At 43.8% G+C, this 17,248-nt stretch overlaps 2 protein-coding genes across 6 annotated transcripts in view; one reads left to right on the forward strand and one right to left on the reverse strand.

The window, feature by feature from the left end:
- gtpbp8 (GTP binding protein 8) overlaps positions 1-14,178 on the reverse strand; it is a 68,409-nt gene extending 54,231 nt beyond the window's left edge. The window contains exons 1-2 of one of the 5 annotated variants that reach the window (XM_077624889.1): positions 14,066-14,178; positions 13,637-13,845 (exon numbers count right to left, since the gene is read on the reverse strand). The gene's annotated coding sequence lies outside the window, so the exon portion shown is untranslated. Of the gene's footprint in view, positions 1-13,387; positions 13,846-14,065 lie in introns of all 5 variants that reach the window. The other 4 variants (XM_077624887.1, XM_077624886.1, XM_077624885.1 and 1 more) reach the window with 4 other exon arrangements.
- On the forward strand, positions 13,121-13,885 carry brd3os (BRD3 opposite strand). Its single transcript, XM_077624890.1, has one exon. The coding sequence runs from the start codon at positions 13,562-13,564 to the stop codon at positions 13,826-13,828; it is 267 nt and encodes an 88-aa protein (XP_077481016.1). The 5' UTR covers positions 13,121-13,561; the 3' UTR covers positions 13,829-13,885.
- Positions 14,179-17,248: the final 3,070 nt, after the last annotated feature.

Here is a 17,248-nt window from a genome sequence, read left to right on the forward strand (position 1 = left end):
ATCAATGTTTTCTGTGTTTTTAGTTCAAAAATCATTTTGTAAAATCTAAAAATATATTTAAAAAAGCTAAAATAAACATTGTTTTAGATCTATAAAACAACTGAATATTCAGGGCTTTTAATCCATTTATTTAAAAAAATCTAAATATTATATCTAAAATGGTCCAGCCCGCATGAAATCAAGTTAACGTTAATGTGGCCCGCGAACCGACCCGAGTTTGACACCCTTGTTCTAGAGAATGGCTACATCGATACGAACTGCCAAAAAGCAGGAGTCTCGGGCTTTCCAGGGTGCGTAGAGCATTCTGCCATGATCTGGGACCAGATCCAGAAGGGAGAAGACATCTGCACTTCATTTGGCTCGATCTCGCCAATGCGTATGGATCTGTCCCACACCTGCTCATCAGTTATGCCTTGGAATTCTTCCACATGCCTCCCTGCATCAAAAAGCTGGTAGCACTGTATTTCAGCGACCTGCAGATGAGCTTTGCCCTCTAGGAATTTACCACCCGGTAACTTCAGTTATGAAGTCAGGCTTAACATATTAAACCTGATGAACAGGGGGTGGTTAAATTTTAGTGGGTTCAATTTTATTAAGAATTATAAATGTATACATTTGTTTCTGAATATTAATTGATGTGAATGTAAATATTGCAGAGAGCGAGAAAGCTGTTTTCCTGAGGAGTAATCAGCCCGGTTTGCCTTTAGTATTTTTCTATTTTGAGTTTACACGATTTTTGTTTGTATCATTTTATTGTCTTAGAAAATAGTCTACCTTTTATGTCCGATGGAAAGAAGTAAGGAAAATTGCATATGGAGGAAGCCAGTTTGACTATTTATTACAGTAAACAAGTTTTGATTAGGTGTAAGTTTAGTTAATTTGTGTAATTACAGAAAAGAAAAAACAAATATAGTTCTCGATTTTAACAAGGAAACAATGATCATAATAGAATAGCAGCTAGTAAACTTAATTTTGACTGATTAGGAATTTAGATTTTCACAAACTATAGTGATGTAATAAATAAGAATATTGTGATTTTTTTATTGGTGTACTAAGAGAATTTGAATTAAGAAACACTAATTTTATTAAAGTGGTCACTTTAATAAAATTAGCATGTTTCTTAATTCACATTATTCACCAACATTTTAAATGTTTTATACTTCATTATGATAAGTGATAAAAAAGATAAATGAATGAATGAACGTACTTTGTTAATGTGTTATTAATATGACCAAATTGACGTTACTGTTCTTTTGTGCAATAATGATTCACTACATTACATGTTATAGGAATTTGAAGACAGCTGCTGTTCTTCTTCTTCTTCTTTTTCACCTCAGGCACCTGAGGATTACCCTCAGCAGCGCTAGAGCTACCACTGGAACACGGATTAGTTCATCCAGGGAGTTGCCCAGGCCGCGATGGTAGCATTCGGTCATTAAGGCCGGACAGCGGAGCCATAGATGTTCAGACGACTCTGTTTCTGTTGGGAGACAACAGTTGGAACCTTCACGAGGTGTCTCCCGAGAGGCCGCCCGCCGCGGCCTGCGAATCCAACACAACCACCCACCCAGAGCTGCCACAGCTGCTGTTTGTCTGATCTCCAGGTAGTAAAATCTCAAGAAGGATGAAATTGGCTGAGTAAATTCAGATGAATTTATTGTGTTTTGAACTTCCCCCCTGGGGTTTCTCCCAGACAATTAACAACTGTTGATTGTTTATCCAGGCAACATATGGAGATATGGAGGCATAAAAATCTGTGATTGTCGCACCTTGAGGGGTTCAAAACCCACATCCTGGCGCGGGCAGTAGAGGATGTACAACTCCTAATGAAACAGTCAGAATTTTACTCCCATCGTGCTGTAAACCTGGCCTAATCATGCAGGCCATTTCAGATCAAATCAGATCAAAAGCCTTTATTGTCATCATACACAGCTGAGTATAACGAAATTGGTGGTGCTACTCCACAAAGTGCATTTTCCCAGTAAAAGAAAATAAATAAGTAATATAAAAATATAAAGAGTCACATCCTGTTAAGAAAAATTCTAAAATATTGCACAATCTAAGATATTATTCCACACCCCAAAGTTATTGCACAGAAGGGATTATGTGAAAAAAATTATGGGAAAAAAATGTCCTTAATTCTATTTGTACGTGCTTTGTGAGACCTGTAGCGTCTGCCAGAGGGCAGCCGCTGGAACAGGTTGTGACCAGGGTGGTATGGGTCCCTGACAATGTTCCCGGCTCTACTGAGTTAGTGAGGGCTGGCAATGTCTTCCAGTGAGGGCAGAGAGCAGCCGATGATCTTCTGGGCAGTGTTGATCACTCTGCATGGCCTTTCTGTCTGCTGCTGTGCTTCCAGCATACCACACTGTAATGCAGTATGCCAGGATGCTCTCCACAGTGGCTCTATAGCCAGAAGCTTAGTGTCTAGGTTGTTCCTCCTGAGTACCCTGCCGTGGTGTTGGTAGACCAGGAGAGCTTGTCCGTGACGTGGACCCCCAGGACTGGACCCTGTCTACGCATACTCGATTTATGAGGAGTGGGGCCAGACCTGTGTTGCGTTTGCGAAAGTCCAGGATTATTTCTTTAGTTTTCATGGTGTTTAGTGGGAGATTGTTCACCAAACACCACAAAGACAGTTTGTTGACCTCATCTAGTACGCAGACTCGTCCCCCCTGAGATGAGTCCGACCACAGTGGTGTCATCGGCAAATTTGATGATGGAGTTAGACTGGTGGGTACAGTCGTATGTGTACAGGGAGTACAGAAGAGTACTTGTTGGGTCTGTAAAACAGCTTCAGGAGCAGGCGGGAGACAACAGTTGGAACCTTCACGAGGTGTCTCCCGAGAAGCCGCCCGTCGCGGCCTGCGAATCCAACAAAACCACCCAGAGCTGCGACCCAGGAACGTGGCACCCTACGTTTTTCATCCAGCCGGAGATATTCGCACTGCCCCACACCTCCGGCTACCCCCTGGATGAACTAATCCGTGTTCCAGTGACAGCTCTAGAGCTGCTGAGGGTAATCCTCAGGCGCCTGAGGTGACCCAACAACAACAATCAGGAGCAGGCACAGAAAGAGTGAGACCAATTTAAAGGAAATAAGTTTATTACCAGACTGCAGGATGGGGAGAGAGCTCTAACAGTTGTGGATGCACAGCCTGTTCCTCGCAACTCTCTCAGAATGAACAGTGGGTGAGTCTTATATATACATGAAAACAGACAGTTGTTGGCAGGACTTTGGACTGATACGTTTAGTCATCTGGAGGGCAAAGTTTGATTAATCAGTGTCAGACAGTTGAGTATTTGTGCTGACACGTCAAGCATCATCAGTGTCTGACAGTTGAGTATTTGCGCTGACACGTCAAACATCATCAGTTTCTGACAGTTGAGTATTTGCGCTGACACGTCAAACATCTGCAGGTCAAAGTTTGTATGACAACGATGCAGGAAAAGTCTCTATGACAACGATATTTTTATAACTCACGTAAACTGATGCAATATGAACAAGCAATTGCAAAGCAACTTTGTCAGCTTATCTTACAATTCAAATCAATCAAATCAAAAGCCTTTATTGTCATCATACACAGCTGCATATAACGAAATTGGTGGTGCTACTCCACAGAGTTTTCCCAGTAAAAAAAACAAATAGTAATATAAAAGTATAAAAAGTCACATCCCAGCTAGGTAAATTCTAAAATATTGCACAATCTAAGATATTGCACGTTGTTATTGCCCACCCCGAAGTTATTGCACAGAAGGTATTGTGTCATGCTAACGCAAGTTCAGAGTCCTGATGGTTGTGGGAAAAAAACTGTCCTTAAGTCTATTTGTCCGTGCTTTGTGAGACCTGTAGCGTCTGCCAGATGGCAGCAGCTGGAATGGGTTGTGACCAGGGTGGTATTGTTCCCTGACAATGTTCCTGGCTCTCCTGATGTAGCGAGGGCTGGCAATGTCATCCAGTGAGGGCAGAGAGCAGCCGATGATCTTCTGGGCAGTGTTGATCACTCTCTGCATGGCCTTTCTGTCTGTTGCGGTGCTTCCAGCGTACCACACTGTAATGCGTTTGCGAAAGTCCAGGATTATTTCTTTAGTTTTCGTGGTGGTTAGTGTGAGATTGTTCACCAAACACCACAAAGACAGTTTGTTGACCTCATCTCTGTTAGCAGACTCATCCCCCTGAGATGCATCCGAACACAGTGGTCTCATCGGCAAATTTGATGATGGAGTTAGACTGGTGGGTCGGTGTACAGGGAGTACAGAAGAGGACTCAGTACACAGCCTTGAGGGGAGCCAGTGGGGACCAAGTCTAACAGTTTGTGGATGGTTGGTTAAGAAGTTCTTAATCCACTAGCAGATGGAAGAGGATAGTCCAAGGTGGGAGAGTTTGGCAGCCAGAATGTCCGGTATTATAGTGTTGAGGCTGAGCTATAGTCAATGAAAAGCATCCTCACGTAGTTCCCATCTGTTCTCCAGATGGCTCAGTGCTGTGTGTAGAGCTACGGCGATCACGTCCTCAGTGGACCTATTTGCTCTATAGGCAAACTGGTGAGGGTCAACTGAAGGAGGGATTGTATCCCTGATATGGCGGGCGACCAACTTTTCAAAGCACTTCATGATCACAGGCGTAAGTGCAACAGGCCTATAATGATTTAGGCTGTCAAAGGGTTGGTTTTTTAGGGACAGGGATAATGGTGGCAGATTTCAGGCAGGAGGGGATGATGGATTGTTGCAGGGAACAATTGAAGATCTTTGTGAAAACACCAGTCAGCTGGTCAGCTTAGGCTTTGAGGACATCCCCAGCCAGGTACTCCGTCAGGGCTAGCAGCTTTCCTGGTGTTCACAGTCCCAGTACCGGTCTCACTTCATGTTCCTGAAGCTCCAGTGTACTGCTGCAGGGTGGTGATGGATGTGTTGAGACTGGGTCTGATTTGTCAGGCTCAAAGCGGGCAAAGAAATGGTTCAGTTCCTCTGCTAGTGAGGCATCTGCGTTAACAAACACATTATTGTCATCGTAATTGGTAATATGTCGTATTCCCTGCCACATCATCTTCTTTGGGTTATTTCCTGTGAAGTGCTCCTCAATTTTCCTCGTATATGCTGCCTTGGCCTTTTTAATGCCTGTCTTCAGCTCTGCTCTGGCAGCTCTGTATTGTACCTTGTCCCCTGACCTGAAGGCGTTGTTACGGCATTTGATGAGTGTCTGTGTCTCACTGGTCATCCAGGGTTTTTGGTTAGGAAAAACCTGTATCTGTTTATTAACAGTGACGTTGTCCATGCAGTTTTTGATGTAGGAAAGTACAGTGTCCATGTAGTCCTGGAGGTTGCGGTGTTCAAAAAGTTCCCAAATGGTGCGGGGAAAAACAGTCCTGCAGCTGAGAAAGGGCGTCCTCGGGCCATGTTTTTATTATCTTTATTTGTGGCCTTGTTAGCCTCCGGAGTGGGGTGTATGAGGGGGTGAGGGACAGGCAGAGATGGTCTGATCCAGCAAGGTGAGGGAGGGGTGTGGCTCTATAAGCATGTTTGATATTAGAATAAACATGGTCTATAGTTTTATCTCCTCTGGTGTGACACTTCACGTACTGGATAAACTTAGGCAGAACCGTCTTTAAACATGCTTTGTTTAAGTCACCAGTGACAATAAAGACTCCATTGGGGTGGTCAAGCTGCTGTTTGTTTACAGTCGCTAGCACGAGGCTAAGTGCCGTGCTAACGTTAGCATCCAGTGGGATGTAAACAGCCATTACAATGACAATCGTTAGCTCTCTAGGTAGATAGAAGGGCCTGCATCGTACTGCCAAGAGCTCTAAATTCGGGGAGCAGTGAGTGTTAATGATCCTACTGTTGCAGCACCATTCGTTGTGTATTGAAGAATATGACATATTTTACTCCTTAATTTTATTGTAGCTGTTTCATTTTGATATATTACCACTGTAGGATTAAAACTATTGTTCTTAACTCAATTACAATGAACAAAAGGTCACATACATTTAAACATGACACATAGTTCCTGGACATAGTTCCTGTTCTGGACTGGGCTTATCCCAGTCCAAGAGAGGGAAGTGGTGTACAGGATGTTTTGGCTTATTGATTATTGTTTTAATTTTTCTCTTGTTATTTTTTGAAGGAGTGCTCCACGTGTATGTCATACTCCTGTTTGGCGATCTCCAATCAGACGGATGTGGCTCCAATGACACCGCAATCTCCAACGAATGAGACACCACTAGCTTCCTAACCCTGTGTGCTTGGTCCTCGGATACCGATCCATGCTGGCCAGTGGGGATGTGTAAAAAACCTAGTTCAGTGGTACCTCGTCATACAACCGCTCGTCATACAAAATGTTCGTCTTACGAGGGAAATTTCGATCGAGTAATTCGCACGTGATGCGGTCAAAATTTCGTGATGTGACCAAGCCAGGTGGCCATGGCATTTTTTTTGCATATCTTTCGTGTATAATATTTACGAGCACCGGATGAGTGATTCAGACCAGGAAACGCACAACTCGCATGCGCGGGGAAAAGAGGGCTTTCTGGGTAATGATGTATACTCGTGCACACAACGCCGACAGGCAATTGGATAACTTTATTCATCCCGTATCCGTGAAATTTCGTTGTCACAGTAGCAAGAGGGTGAGGATGCAGGAAAAGGAAAGGCATTTTAGACATAAATAGATAGGTAATAAGTACGTTAATAAATAAATACATGAATAAATATATAAATAAATAAATAAGCGTGTTGCTTAGCACATACATACATACATACACATAAATATACAAGCATGCATACTGTAGGTCTTAACACTCAGCCATTTTTTTGTTAAAGAGCCTGACAGCTGATGGGAGGAAGGATCTGTGGAAGCGCTCCTTCCTGCAATGAGGGTGCCGCAGTCTATTGCTAAAGGAGCTTCGGAGGGACTCCACAGACTCATGCAGGGGGTGGGAGGTGCTGTCCATGATGGACATCATCCTGGTCAGCATTCTCCGCTCTCCCACTTCCTCCACAGAGTCCAGAGGACAGCCCAGAACAGAGTTGGCCCTCCTGACCAGCTTATTCAGCCTGTTCCTGTCCCTCTCTGTGCTCCCGCATCCCCAACAGAGCACTGCATAAAACACTGTAGATGCCACCACAGTGTCGTAGAAAGTCCTCAGCAGTGTCCTGCACACTCCAAAGGACCGTAGACTCCTCAGTAGGTAGAGGCGGCTCTGGCCCCTTTTGTACAGGGCATCTATGTTTGTGGACCAGTCTAGTTTGTTGTTGAGGTGAACTCCCAGGTACTTAAAATTCTCCACGATTTCAATGTCTGTACCCTGGATGTTCACCTGAGTGGTCTGTTGAGGATTCCTCCGAAAAGCGATGACCATTTCCTTTGTCTTACTGGTGTTGATGTAGAGGTGGTTTTGCCTACACCAGTCAACAAAGGCTGTGATGACTCCCCTGTACTCCAGGTCGTTCCCGTCCGTCACTCGTCCAATAATAGCGGTGTCGTCAGAGAACTTCTGGAGGTGGCAGGTGTCTGTATTATGTTTGAAATCCGATGTGTAGAGGGAGAAGAGGAGTGGGGAGAGCACTGTGCCTTGTGGGGCCCCCGTGCTGCAAGCCACCACATCAGACATACAGTCCTGGAGTCTCACATATTGTGGTCTGTCAGTGAGGAAGTCGATGATCCATGCGGCTAGGTGGTTCCTTACTCCAGCCTCTTCCAGTTTCCCTCTCAGTAGGACCGGCTGAATGATATTGAACGCACTGGAGAGGTCAAAAAACATCATTCTCAGCGTGCTTCCCGTGTTCTCCAGGTGTGAAAGAGACCTGTGCATCAGGTAGGTGGTAGCATCTTCCACACCAATGCCTGGATGATAGGCGAACTGCAGAGGGTCCAGCTCTGCATTCATCAGGGGGCTGAGGTGATTGAGGATGATTCTCTCCAATGTCTTGATCAGGTGAGAGGTTAATGCTACCGGCCTGAAGTGGTTTGGCTCCCTGGGGTACGCAGTCTTAGGAACTGGGACCACACCGGAAGTTTTCCACAAGGTGGGGACCTTCTGCAGACTGAGGCTGAGGTTGAAAATATGCAGAATCACTTTACCAAGCTGATCCGCACACTCTCTCAGTAGTCTGGAGCTGAGGCCGTCTGGACCGGTAGCCTTCCTTGCCTCGATCTTCTTTAGCTGTTTTATCACCTGATCGACAGTAATGCAGAGACCGGTGGAAGAGGGGGATGTAAAACGGCCTGATGCTAACAGCTACTAGCTCGATATCTCGAGTGCAGAGTTGCTCCTTCACAGTAATGTGCCTGGGGCTGCACCATCTACTATTAATAAAAACAGCTAGTCCCCCCCTTTCTTCCTACCGCTCTCCTCAGCATCTCTGTCCGCCCTCACCAGCTGAAAACCGTCCAAGGAGACGAGAGAGTCCAGAATTAGTTCATTCAGCCAGGTCTCCATGATGCACATAATGCAGATATTCTGATTTTGTCGTTGTTGTTTGGTGAGCGCCGTTAGCTCTTCCATCTTATTGGGGAGAGATCTTACGTTCCCCATAATAATAGATGGAATGCTTGGTCTGAAGCTTCGCTTCCTCTCCTGACATTTTCGTCCAGCTCTGCATCCTCTTCTCTTCCTCTTTAACTCCGCGGGGAGGTCCAGGTCCAGGGGAATCCAGGTGTTGCGTAGCGCTAACAGCTGATCCTTTGTGTAAAACAGCGGAGGCATGGCTGAGTGGGTCAAAATATAATGTCCAGAATTTGCAAAGATAAACTAAACTAATAGCTCAAAGACTGCCTCTCCCACAACTTGAGTCTTGGAGTAGAGTCTTGAAAGTAAAGTTTTAAAACATTAAAGTTTGGAATATAATATATAAAGCAAAGTAACAAGTAAAATCTTAAGAGACAATAAAACGTAAAAATAAAGGATAAAAAAGCTCTAAAAAATCCCTAAAAACACAATACGAGTGAGGGTATAGGGAGCCACTGCAACTAGCAGCCGCTTTGAACGGCGCCTATGATGAGAATGGCACTCAGAATAAAACTTTACCCACAATCAATACTTGGGTAAGCTCAGCTGCTGCATTTCCTGTTATTTTTTATCTAATACGAGGAGTATTATATTACTTCTCGTTGGCTGCTCATAAGAACATCAGGGGCACTGGCTCGCAACAGCATCCCCGGTAGCAACTCTATCATAGGCGCCGTTCGAGGGAATGCGAACACAGATGCTACAACTAAAAGGAGCCGCTAGCCAGCGCCCCCGAAGCTCCCATGAGCAGCGGAGCGATCGCTGATAAAAGACTGCTGCTCATTGGCTGCTCATAAGAACATCAGGGGCACTGGCTCGCATTTCCCCGCAATAGCAACCATGGTAGCAACTCTATCATAGGCGCCGTTCGAGGGGATGCGACCACAGATGCTACAAGCTAAAAGGGAGCCGCTAGCCAGCGCCCCCGAAGCTCCCATGAGCAGCGGAGCGATCGCTGATAAAAGACTGCTGCTCGTTGGCAAGTGGTCGTGCGTTATCCGATTGTGAGGACATTTGTGGGCATCATTTTCGGAATATTTTGAAGGGAATAGTACGACAGCAAACAAACAATCGATAGCGAACGTGAGGGTGGAGTGTTTGTTCCGTTTCCGAGTACGTTGTGTGGAAGAAAAAAAACGAAGCCCCCCGCTCCTTTTGTGCCCCTCTCCCCTCGGCGAAATCCGCCCAATTTTAGTTAGATTAAACACTTTACTTCTATTAAACCACTAGTTATGTGTTACTTTGTTAATAGATGGGGAATTAGAAAAAATAGAACATTTTTCCAATCCAATATCCTGTTTTTGGTGTTTTTTCAGAGGGCTGGAACGAATTAAATTTTTTTCCATTCATTTCAATGGGAAACGTCCGCTCGAGTTACGAGAACCTCGTCATACAATCTCAGTCTCTGAACGGATTACGCTCGTATGTCGAAGTACCACTGTACTAATCAGGCGAAAACTGGCAAGGTCATTCCATCAATCGTATCCCCTAAATCGAGTAAGGTCCGCATTATCCATGGCAAACCATCAGTGGACGATTGGTTTAGAATGACTACAGGTATTACAGCAGTATCTAACAATTGGCTGTTAATGGCAGAGCAAGCTGCCAGCGAAACCCAAGATGATTGTCTCGTGTGTATGGGTGCTCGACCAGTACTCCGTATTGTCTCGGCCCCAGTCGACAATGAATGTATTGTGGACCTTCTAAAAAACACCAACCCGAAATTTAATTGTTCTAAGTACGATTCGATATTCCCACTTGCCCAAGAGGATAAAGAGAAACCAATTTTTGATAAATCAGTAGCACGCCAAAATTTTATCTGTCTCAAATTAAATGGGACTGGAAAATCATTGGGAAGCATTCCGTCTGATTGGTGTGTACACACCCCTTATCCCGAGCGGACATCTGGTTATGGTGTGGAAGCGATAAATTGTATGATAGATTACCCACAAATGCTTCTGGTGTGTGCTCTTCGGTGTCTTTGTTGCTTCCGGTTTCTGTTTCCCCAGTGAATCTCACAGCTGGAGTACAATTACCTTCAAACCTGAAGGATGTTTTGCATCGCAATAAGAGAGCATCACCCACCTGGATTGGTAACTCAGACCCCACCTATATTGACACCATAGGCATCCCCCATGGCGTTCCTAATGAGTATAAACTTGTTGATCAGGTCTCAGCAGGATTCAAAAGTCTTCTAATTTGGGTAACCCCTAACAAAAATGTTGATCGCATTAATTACGTTCATTACAATGTCCAGCGACTTGGCAATTACACTGTTGAGTCGTTTGAGGCGGTACATGAACAATTAGCGGCAACATCTATCATGGCTTTCCAAGATCGTATAGCATTAGACATGTTATTGGCCGAGAAGGGTGGGGTATGTGCTATCCTTGGTGATGCATGTTGTACTTTCATCCCTAATAACACGGCTCGAAATGGACGTCTCACCAAAGCCTTGGAAGGCCTCCGAACCCTGACTAATAAGATGGCAGACCATTCAGGTGTGGGCGACTCAATCTGGGACCAATGGATGAATCATTTCGGTACCTGGAAAGGTTTGATGGGAAATGTCTTTATATCTGTTGTTGTTTTCACGACTTTACTTAGTCTTTGTGGATGTTGCCTCATCCCCATGGCTCGTACTCTGGTTGTTCGTTTGATCGATAGGGCAGTGGGACCAGATCCGAAAGGTCAGTATGCTCAATTGCTCCAAACTGATCCCTCTGCAACCACCGCCGAGCATGTGTTCATGGATACACTAATGTGATGCTTCTTTGTTTATTTTCTTATATTAATGTAGTGCTTCTTAGTTTTGTTTCTTACTAACTTGTGTGTTGTTTGTCGGTATGGTCTCTTTTGGGAGACCAAGAGAGGGAATGAAGAATATGACATTTTACTCCTTCATTTTATTGTAGCTGTTTCATTTTGATATAGTACCACTGTAGGATTAAAACTATTGTTCTCAACTCAATTACAATGAACAAAAGGTCTTTGTCTGAGTTTCTACTTCAAGGTGTTAAGTGGTCCAGGTGTTAAGTGGTCCAGGTGTCAAGTGGTCCAGGTGTCAAGTGGTCCAGGTGTTAAGTGGTCGAGGTGTTAAGTGGTCCAGGTGTCAAGTGGTCCAGGTGAAACCGTCAGAGACAAAGGATTCCCCGCGGAGAGGGCGACCAGGCCAGACGTGGATTCACGGGCAAGCAGATTCCAGGAGAGGACACCCCTCCAGAACGTCGTCGGACAGTCCACATATCATTAAAATCAGCGAATAAATATTCATCTTTGTTATACTATAATTGGGCAAACGCGTGTTTGGACTTTAGTCTCTTTAATCCTCCACTGAAGCACGGCGACGCTCAGCTGGTTTTATATTTGGGAAAGGGACCCAGAGCTCTGTAAGGATCAATATTGGGAATAAATCATCTGTGGAGTAACGCGCAAACCCTGGTCTCTTCCTTCGATGCTGAACACGCACAAGTTGTTAGACGGGATCAGACTGAGTTAAGGAATTAGGGATAGGTGCCAAAACTGTACGTCTAACAGAGGCGATGCTAGTAGGTGGGTTATGGGTTGCCTTGTTGTGGAGTGCCTTGCATTTCAGTCAACTGCATGCCACTTTCTTTCCTTCTGTTTTTCCTTGATGGATGACATGGCCCGTTTATTCATTTTATTTGCACCAATACTTTTAAATAAAAAACTCTAACAACAAACAGCGGTCGAAAGAGATTTGTTGTTGTGAGGCTCCAATGTGAATTCAGCAGACAGACAAGGACCGAGGCCGATTTCAAAATAAAGTTACGGATGCAGGAAATGTATTTATGTTTTGGGGGTTTTCGTAACTTGGATCTTGTTTTTGTAAATGGAGAACTCATTTGCATACTAAAGTGTTTCGTAACCTGAAAGTTTCAGTAGGTAGAGGTGCCACTGTATAGTCAAAAATTCAAAAGTGGTAACTATTCAATCAAACATTTTCAATGAAAATTTAAGTTTTCAAATGCCCTTTTTTAGTGTCAAATATTTTTTCTTTGCATTCAAAATCTTTAGTTTCTATCATTGAAAGATTTTGTTTTAAGTGATTATTATATTTTTTTTTTTTAAATGTCTTGTTTGAAGCAACTGGTGGCGGTATGATTGTGAGTGCTTATGGTCGTTTGGCTCTCTGGTGCCCTAAGGCGGACTGGAGACCAGTCTAGGGTGTAGTCTGCCTTTCACCTGAAGTCAGCTGGGTTAGGCTACAGCAACCCCCAAAACCCCTTCGAGGATGTGCGGTATGGAAGATGAATGAATGAACAAATAATTGTTTTGATTGAAAAATCTTCTAAAAAAATTGTGTTCAAAGGCATCTTTTGAGTCTAAAATATATATTTTGAAATGTAAACACATTTTCTTTGAGGTTTTTTGTTATAGTGAGGGTTTGTTTCATTGAAAATAAATATTTTCATTGATGCAACTTTTTTAATTGAAAAATAAAGAAGAAAAGGACAAATCTACATCCAAATGTGAATAGTTTATGAGATTGATAGCAAATTTTGATCCGAGGGGAAAAAAGTCCGTGTCTTCGGTTTTCCCCCTCTATATTAGATGATTTGCTCCAACAACAAAAATCCCATAAACGCGCATTCGCAGTGAGGTTCATCTTTACCACAGCACATGAAGGCAGCATAGCATCCTCACGAGGACAGATTGCGTTAGTGAGGTGGCTAACAGTGCGCTGGGGAAGCTAAGTCTAAATAAGTGGGCCACAAGTGACCTATTTAGTTAAATTTAACCAGGTCGTGGGCTTGAAATCCAGCACACTGACTCCACGCGTGTGCTTGAAGAGCCTTTGGCGTTAGCCCAAAAACTAATAGCATTAGCCTAACGGCCAAAACGCTTTTAAAACCTACGTTTTTGGACTACGAATGGGCCGTGCCAAAGTGGATAGCCGCCGGCCGTCGCCAGGGTAACCGAGGAGGGCTCGCCTTTTTGTGGAATCTTCTGGTGAGAATTACGAGCAGACGCAGACTGCGCCGAAAGTTTCTCGGGATGACGCGGCGATTTTACCAGTCGAATGCGTCGACATGACTGATGACGAAGAAGTTTCGGTCCACTTGGCCGCCAAATCGCTATCCGATTCCTACGTCCGTCTGCGCTACCTGGACACTTCGTCGTTGGTGTGGCGTCAACAGCAGGAGGCGGCTGCGAGCGCGCCCCCGTGTCCATCTTCCTACCTCAGCCGGAGTCACTCAGCTTGGTACAGCAGCTACGGGAACGGTGCCGTGGTGGTGCCAAAAAAGAGCGTCCTCGATGTCTGCCGCGGACGCTCCAGAATCTGTGTTCTCATGTAGCGCCGTGCGGTGTTGCACTGGACACGCGTCATTAAAGTCAATGCATTTACATCCAAATGAAGTCATAATTATTTTTATTTAAATAGCTAGATGTCCAAGTTCCAATAACCCGTTTTTTTAATTATTTAAATTTAAGCGGATGAATTATTTTAATACTACTATTTACTACTTAGTGTTTAGATTTTTTAATTCATAGATTATATTTTCATATTAGTACATTGCAGTATTTTCATATACCTGTAACTGTTGTGGAATGTTCTTTTCTTTGTTCTGAAAAATCTGGTGAAACAAGTGTTAACAAAATATAGGCAAGACATTATTGAAGCTTCCATGACCAGTTCTCTTTATTGGCTCGAGAAAAGGCGAGATTCTCATTCTGACTCCATTTCTTAAAGCCTTAATTGTCTCCACCCAAAGTGGGCGTTAACCTAAACATTTGTTGAGGATGTCTAGACAAGCCAGGAATGACCAAATTAGTAAGCTTCACAACTGCCAGAACACAGCTAAATTGTTTATACTACAAACATATTTATCTGATGTTTTTCACATCGTCGTGAAGCCTCTGCCCAGACACAATCATCAAATAGTGGCTATCACTTTGGCACACAAACCTTTAAGTTAATTTTTATAGCAAATAAATCATAGCAGACCCCGTTTGCACAGAGGAAACTGTGCAACAAAACTAATAAAATAAAAATTAACACATCAAAACTCTCAGTATGGTAAAAAAAAAAAACTAAATCAAATCCTCTTCGACCAGATGGTCCGCAACTTGAAGTTCGTCTTTTTGTAATTCTTCCTCCTCTTCACTGAATGAGAAAATCTTATACAGTGGTACCTCGAGATACAAGCTTAATGCGTTCTGAGCTCGTATATCGATTTACTCGTAACTCAAATGAACATTTCCCATATAAATTAACTAAAAACAAATTAATTCGTTCCAACCCCCTGAAAAAACACCAAAAACGGGATATTGAATTGGAAAAACATTTTTATTTGTTCTAATTCGCCATCTATTAACTAAGTAACAAATGACTAGTGGTTTAATAGTACTAAAATGTGTTTAATTTTACTAAAATTAGACGGATTTCGCGCAGGGGAGAGAGATGTCTCCTCATTGGCCGAATTTTTCTGCTGTGGTAGTTGCGACTCCCTGGTACCTCTTACCACCAGGGGGAGTCGTAACAACGATGGTGAAACAAGTGTTAACAAAAATATAGGCAAGACATTATTGAAGCTTCCATGACCAGTTCTCTTTATTGGCTCGAGAAAAGGCGCAATTCTCATTCTGACTCCATTTCTAACCCTAACCCCTGCACATTCAAAAATAAATTTAATCTAACCTTACACTGAACTTAATTCTAATTTTGTTTTACATTTTTATACCTTTCTTCTCCCAGGCTGGCTCTATTTGCCCCGCCACCACCCTGACTTTCAGATGCCACCTATCGAGGGTTGTTTGCTTGTCTTCCCTTCAAAATATTCCCAAAATAATGCACACACATGTCCTCACAATAGGATAACGCACGACCACTTTCCAACTTAACCGGGAAGTAGTACTCCTCTCGTATTAGCGAACAAGCTCCACCATTCGCACTGACTAGCGGGAAAAAAACACTGAAACATGCAACGCTCCGCCCAGTGCTCGTAGAGACATTACACAAGGGAGTTGCGACCAGAAAGACAGTGCCCATGATGTTCTTATGAGCAGCCTCTCGCGTCCGCTGTATGCTTGTATATCAAAATTTGTCTCGTATCTCAAGATAAATATTTGCTAGAAATTTTACTCTTATCTCAAATTACTCGTATCTCAAATTACTCATCTCAAATTGCTCGTATGTCGGGGCACTCGTATTTTTAGTTGTTACTGTACAACAAATGACAACAGAAACATTCAAGTTATCAATACTGAAGATAAATCTAATCATAGCTCTCATGCATGCAACAATACAGCAACTAAGAAGTAAAAGCAAGAAGAATAAAAAGTACTAAAAGAACCCAATGAAGAAACCACCAATTTTTTTTCCATTTTGCATTTTTGTCAAAAGCGGTACTCGGATGATTCGCCTAAAGACGTTTCGCCGACGTACATTTCGCCGACGGACGTTTGACAGACAGACAGGTCGCTGAATGGACGTTCCACCGAACGGAGGTTTCGCCGAAATGGGATTCGCGCGCTCGCCCCGCCCCCGGATCGTGTGTATACATGTTTTTCAACCTCGGCCCGCGGGCCATATACGGCCGTTACAGATAACATTCATTTAGGAATAACAAGGGCATGTACTGCCCCCCGCAATAACAAGGGCATGTACTGCCCCCCGCAATAACAAGGGCATGTACTGCCCCCCGCAATAACAAGGGCATGTACTGCCCCCCGCAATAACAAGGGCATGTACTGCCCCCCGCAATAACAAGGGCATGTACGGCCCCCCGCAGGACATATTTCTAAATACAAGTACGTTTGGGAGTAAATAGACATGGTTTAAATCAGGGGTCCCCAAACTTTTTCTTGTGAGGGCCACATAACTTTTCCCTTCTCTGATGGGGGGCCGGTGTCAGTTTGTAACAGAAAAAGTGTGACGATCGTAGGGGAGCTTAATTTTTTTTTATTGTTTTCCAGAAAGCCACACAACCAAATAACCCTTTCCAGGTTCTTCACAGAAAAAAACAGGAAATAAATAACACTATTTATGAAATAAATAATAACTAAATAACTCTCTCTGGGTTCTTCATAGAAAAAAAAGCCATGGAACATTAACTTTCTGTTGTGCCATGCACAATCTTCTCCCTTTGCTCTGAAGTTTATGCACGACACCACAACCGTCATTACAGAATCCCACGTCAACATTTTGCAGCACAGTGCTTGGTGGTGAATTTGGCAGTGGACTCGTAGCGGGGCGGTGAGACCCCTTTTTTCCAACTCCCGGTTCATGCGTCCCATTATTAGACCGCGAGTTTCGGCCACCATGCTAGGAGCCCCGTCAGTCGTGATGCTAGCTAGCTTTGACCAGTCCAGGTCCAACTTCTCCATGGTTTGGCACACTTTGTCAAAAATATCCTCTCCCATTGTAGTCCCTTTGAGACTTTGGAGGGCTGCCAGATCCTCGCAAATCTCAAAGTTTGCGCTAACTCCACGAATAAAAATGAGCAGTTGCGCTGTGTCTTGCACGTCCGTGCTTTCATCCAGTGCTAATGAAAAAAAGTCAAATTATTTCGTCTTCTGCTGCAGCTGGGCATATACATTACTCCCGATTTCTTCAACGCGTCTGGTCATTGTACTCACCGACAGACTTACGGCATTAAATGCATCTTTCTTCTCGGGACACACCTCCTCCGCGACAGTATCCATACATTTCTTAACAAACTCTCCGTCAGTGAAAGGCTTACCGCTGCTTGCTATCAATTTAGCAACCCAAAAGC

Source organism: Stigmatopora argus, chromosome 17, assembly GCF_051989625.1.
Source record: "Stigmatopora argus isolate UIUO_Sarg chromosome 17, RoL_Sarg_1.0, whole genome shotgun sequence".
NCBI lineage: Eukaryota > Metazoa > Chordata > Actinopteri > Syngnathiformes > Syngnathidae > Stigmatopora > Stigmatopora argus.

Coding starts and splice junctions, on each gene's coding strand:
- brd3os (XM_077624890.1), top strand. CDS start 13,562: ATGACTGATGACGAAGAAGTTTCGGTCCACTTGGCCGCCAAATCGCTA.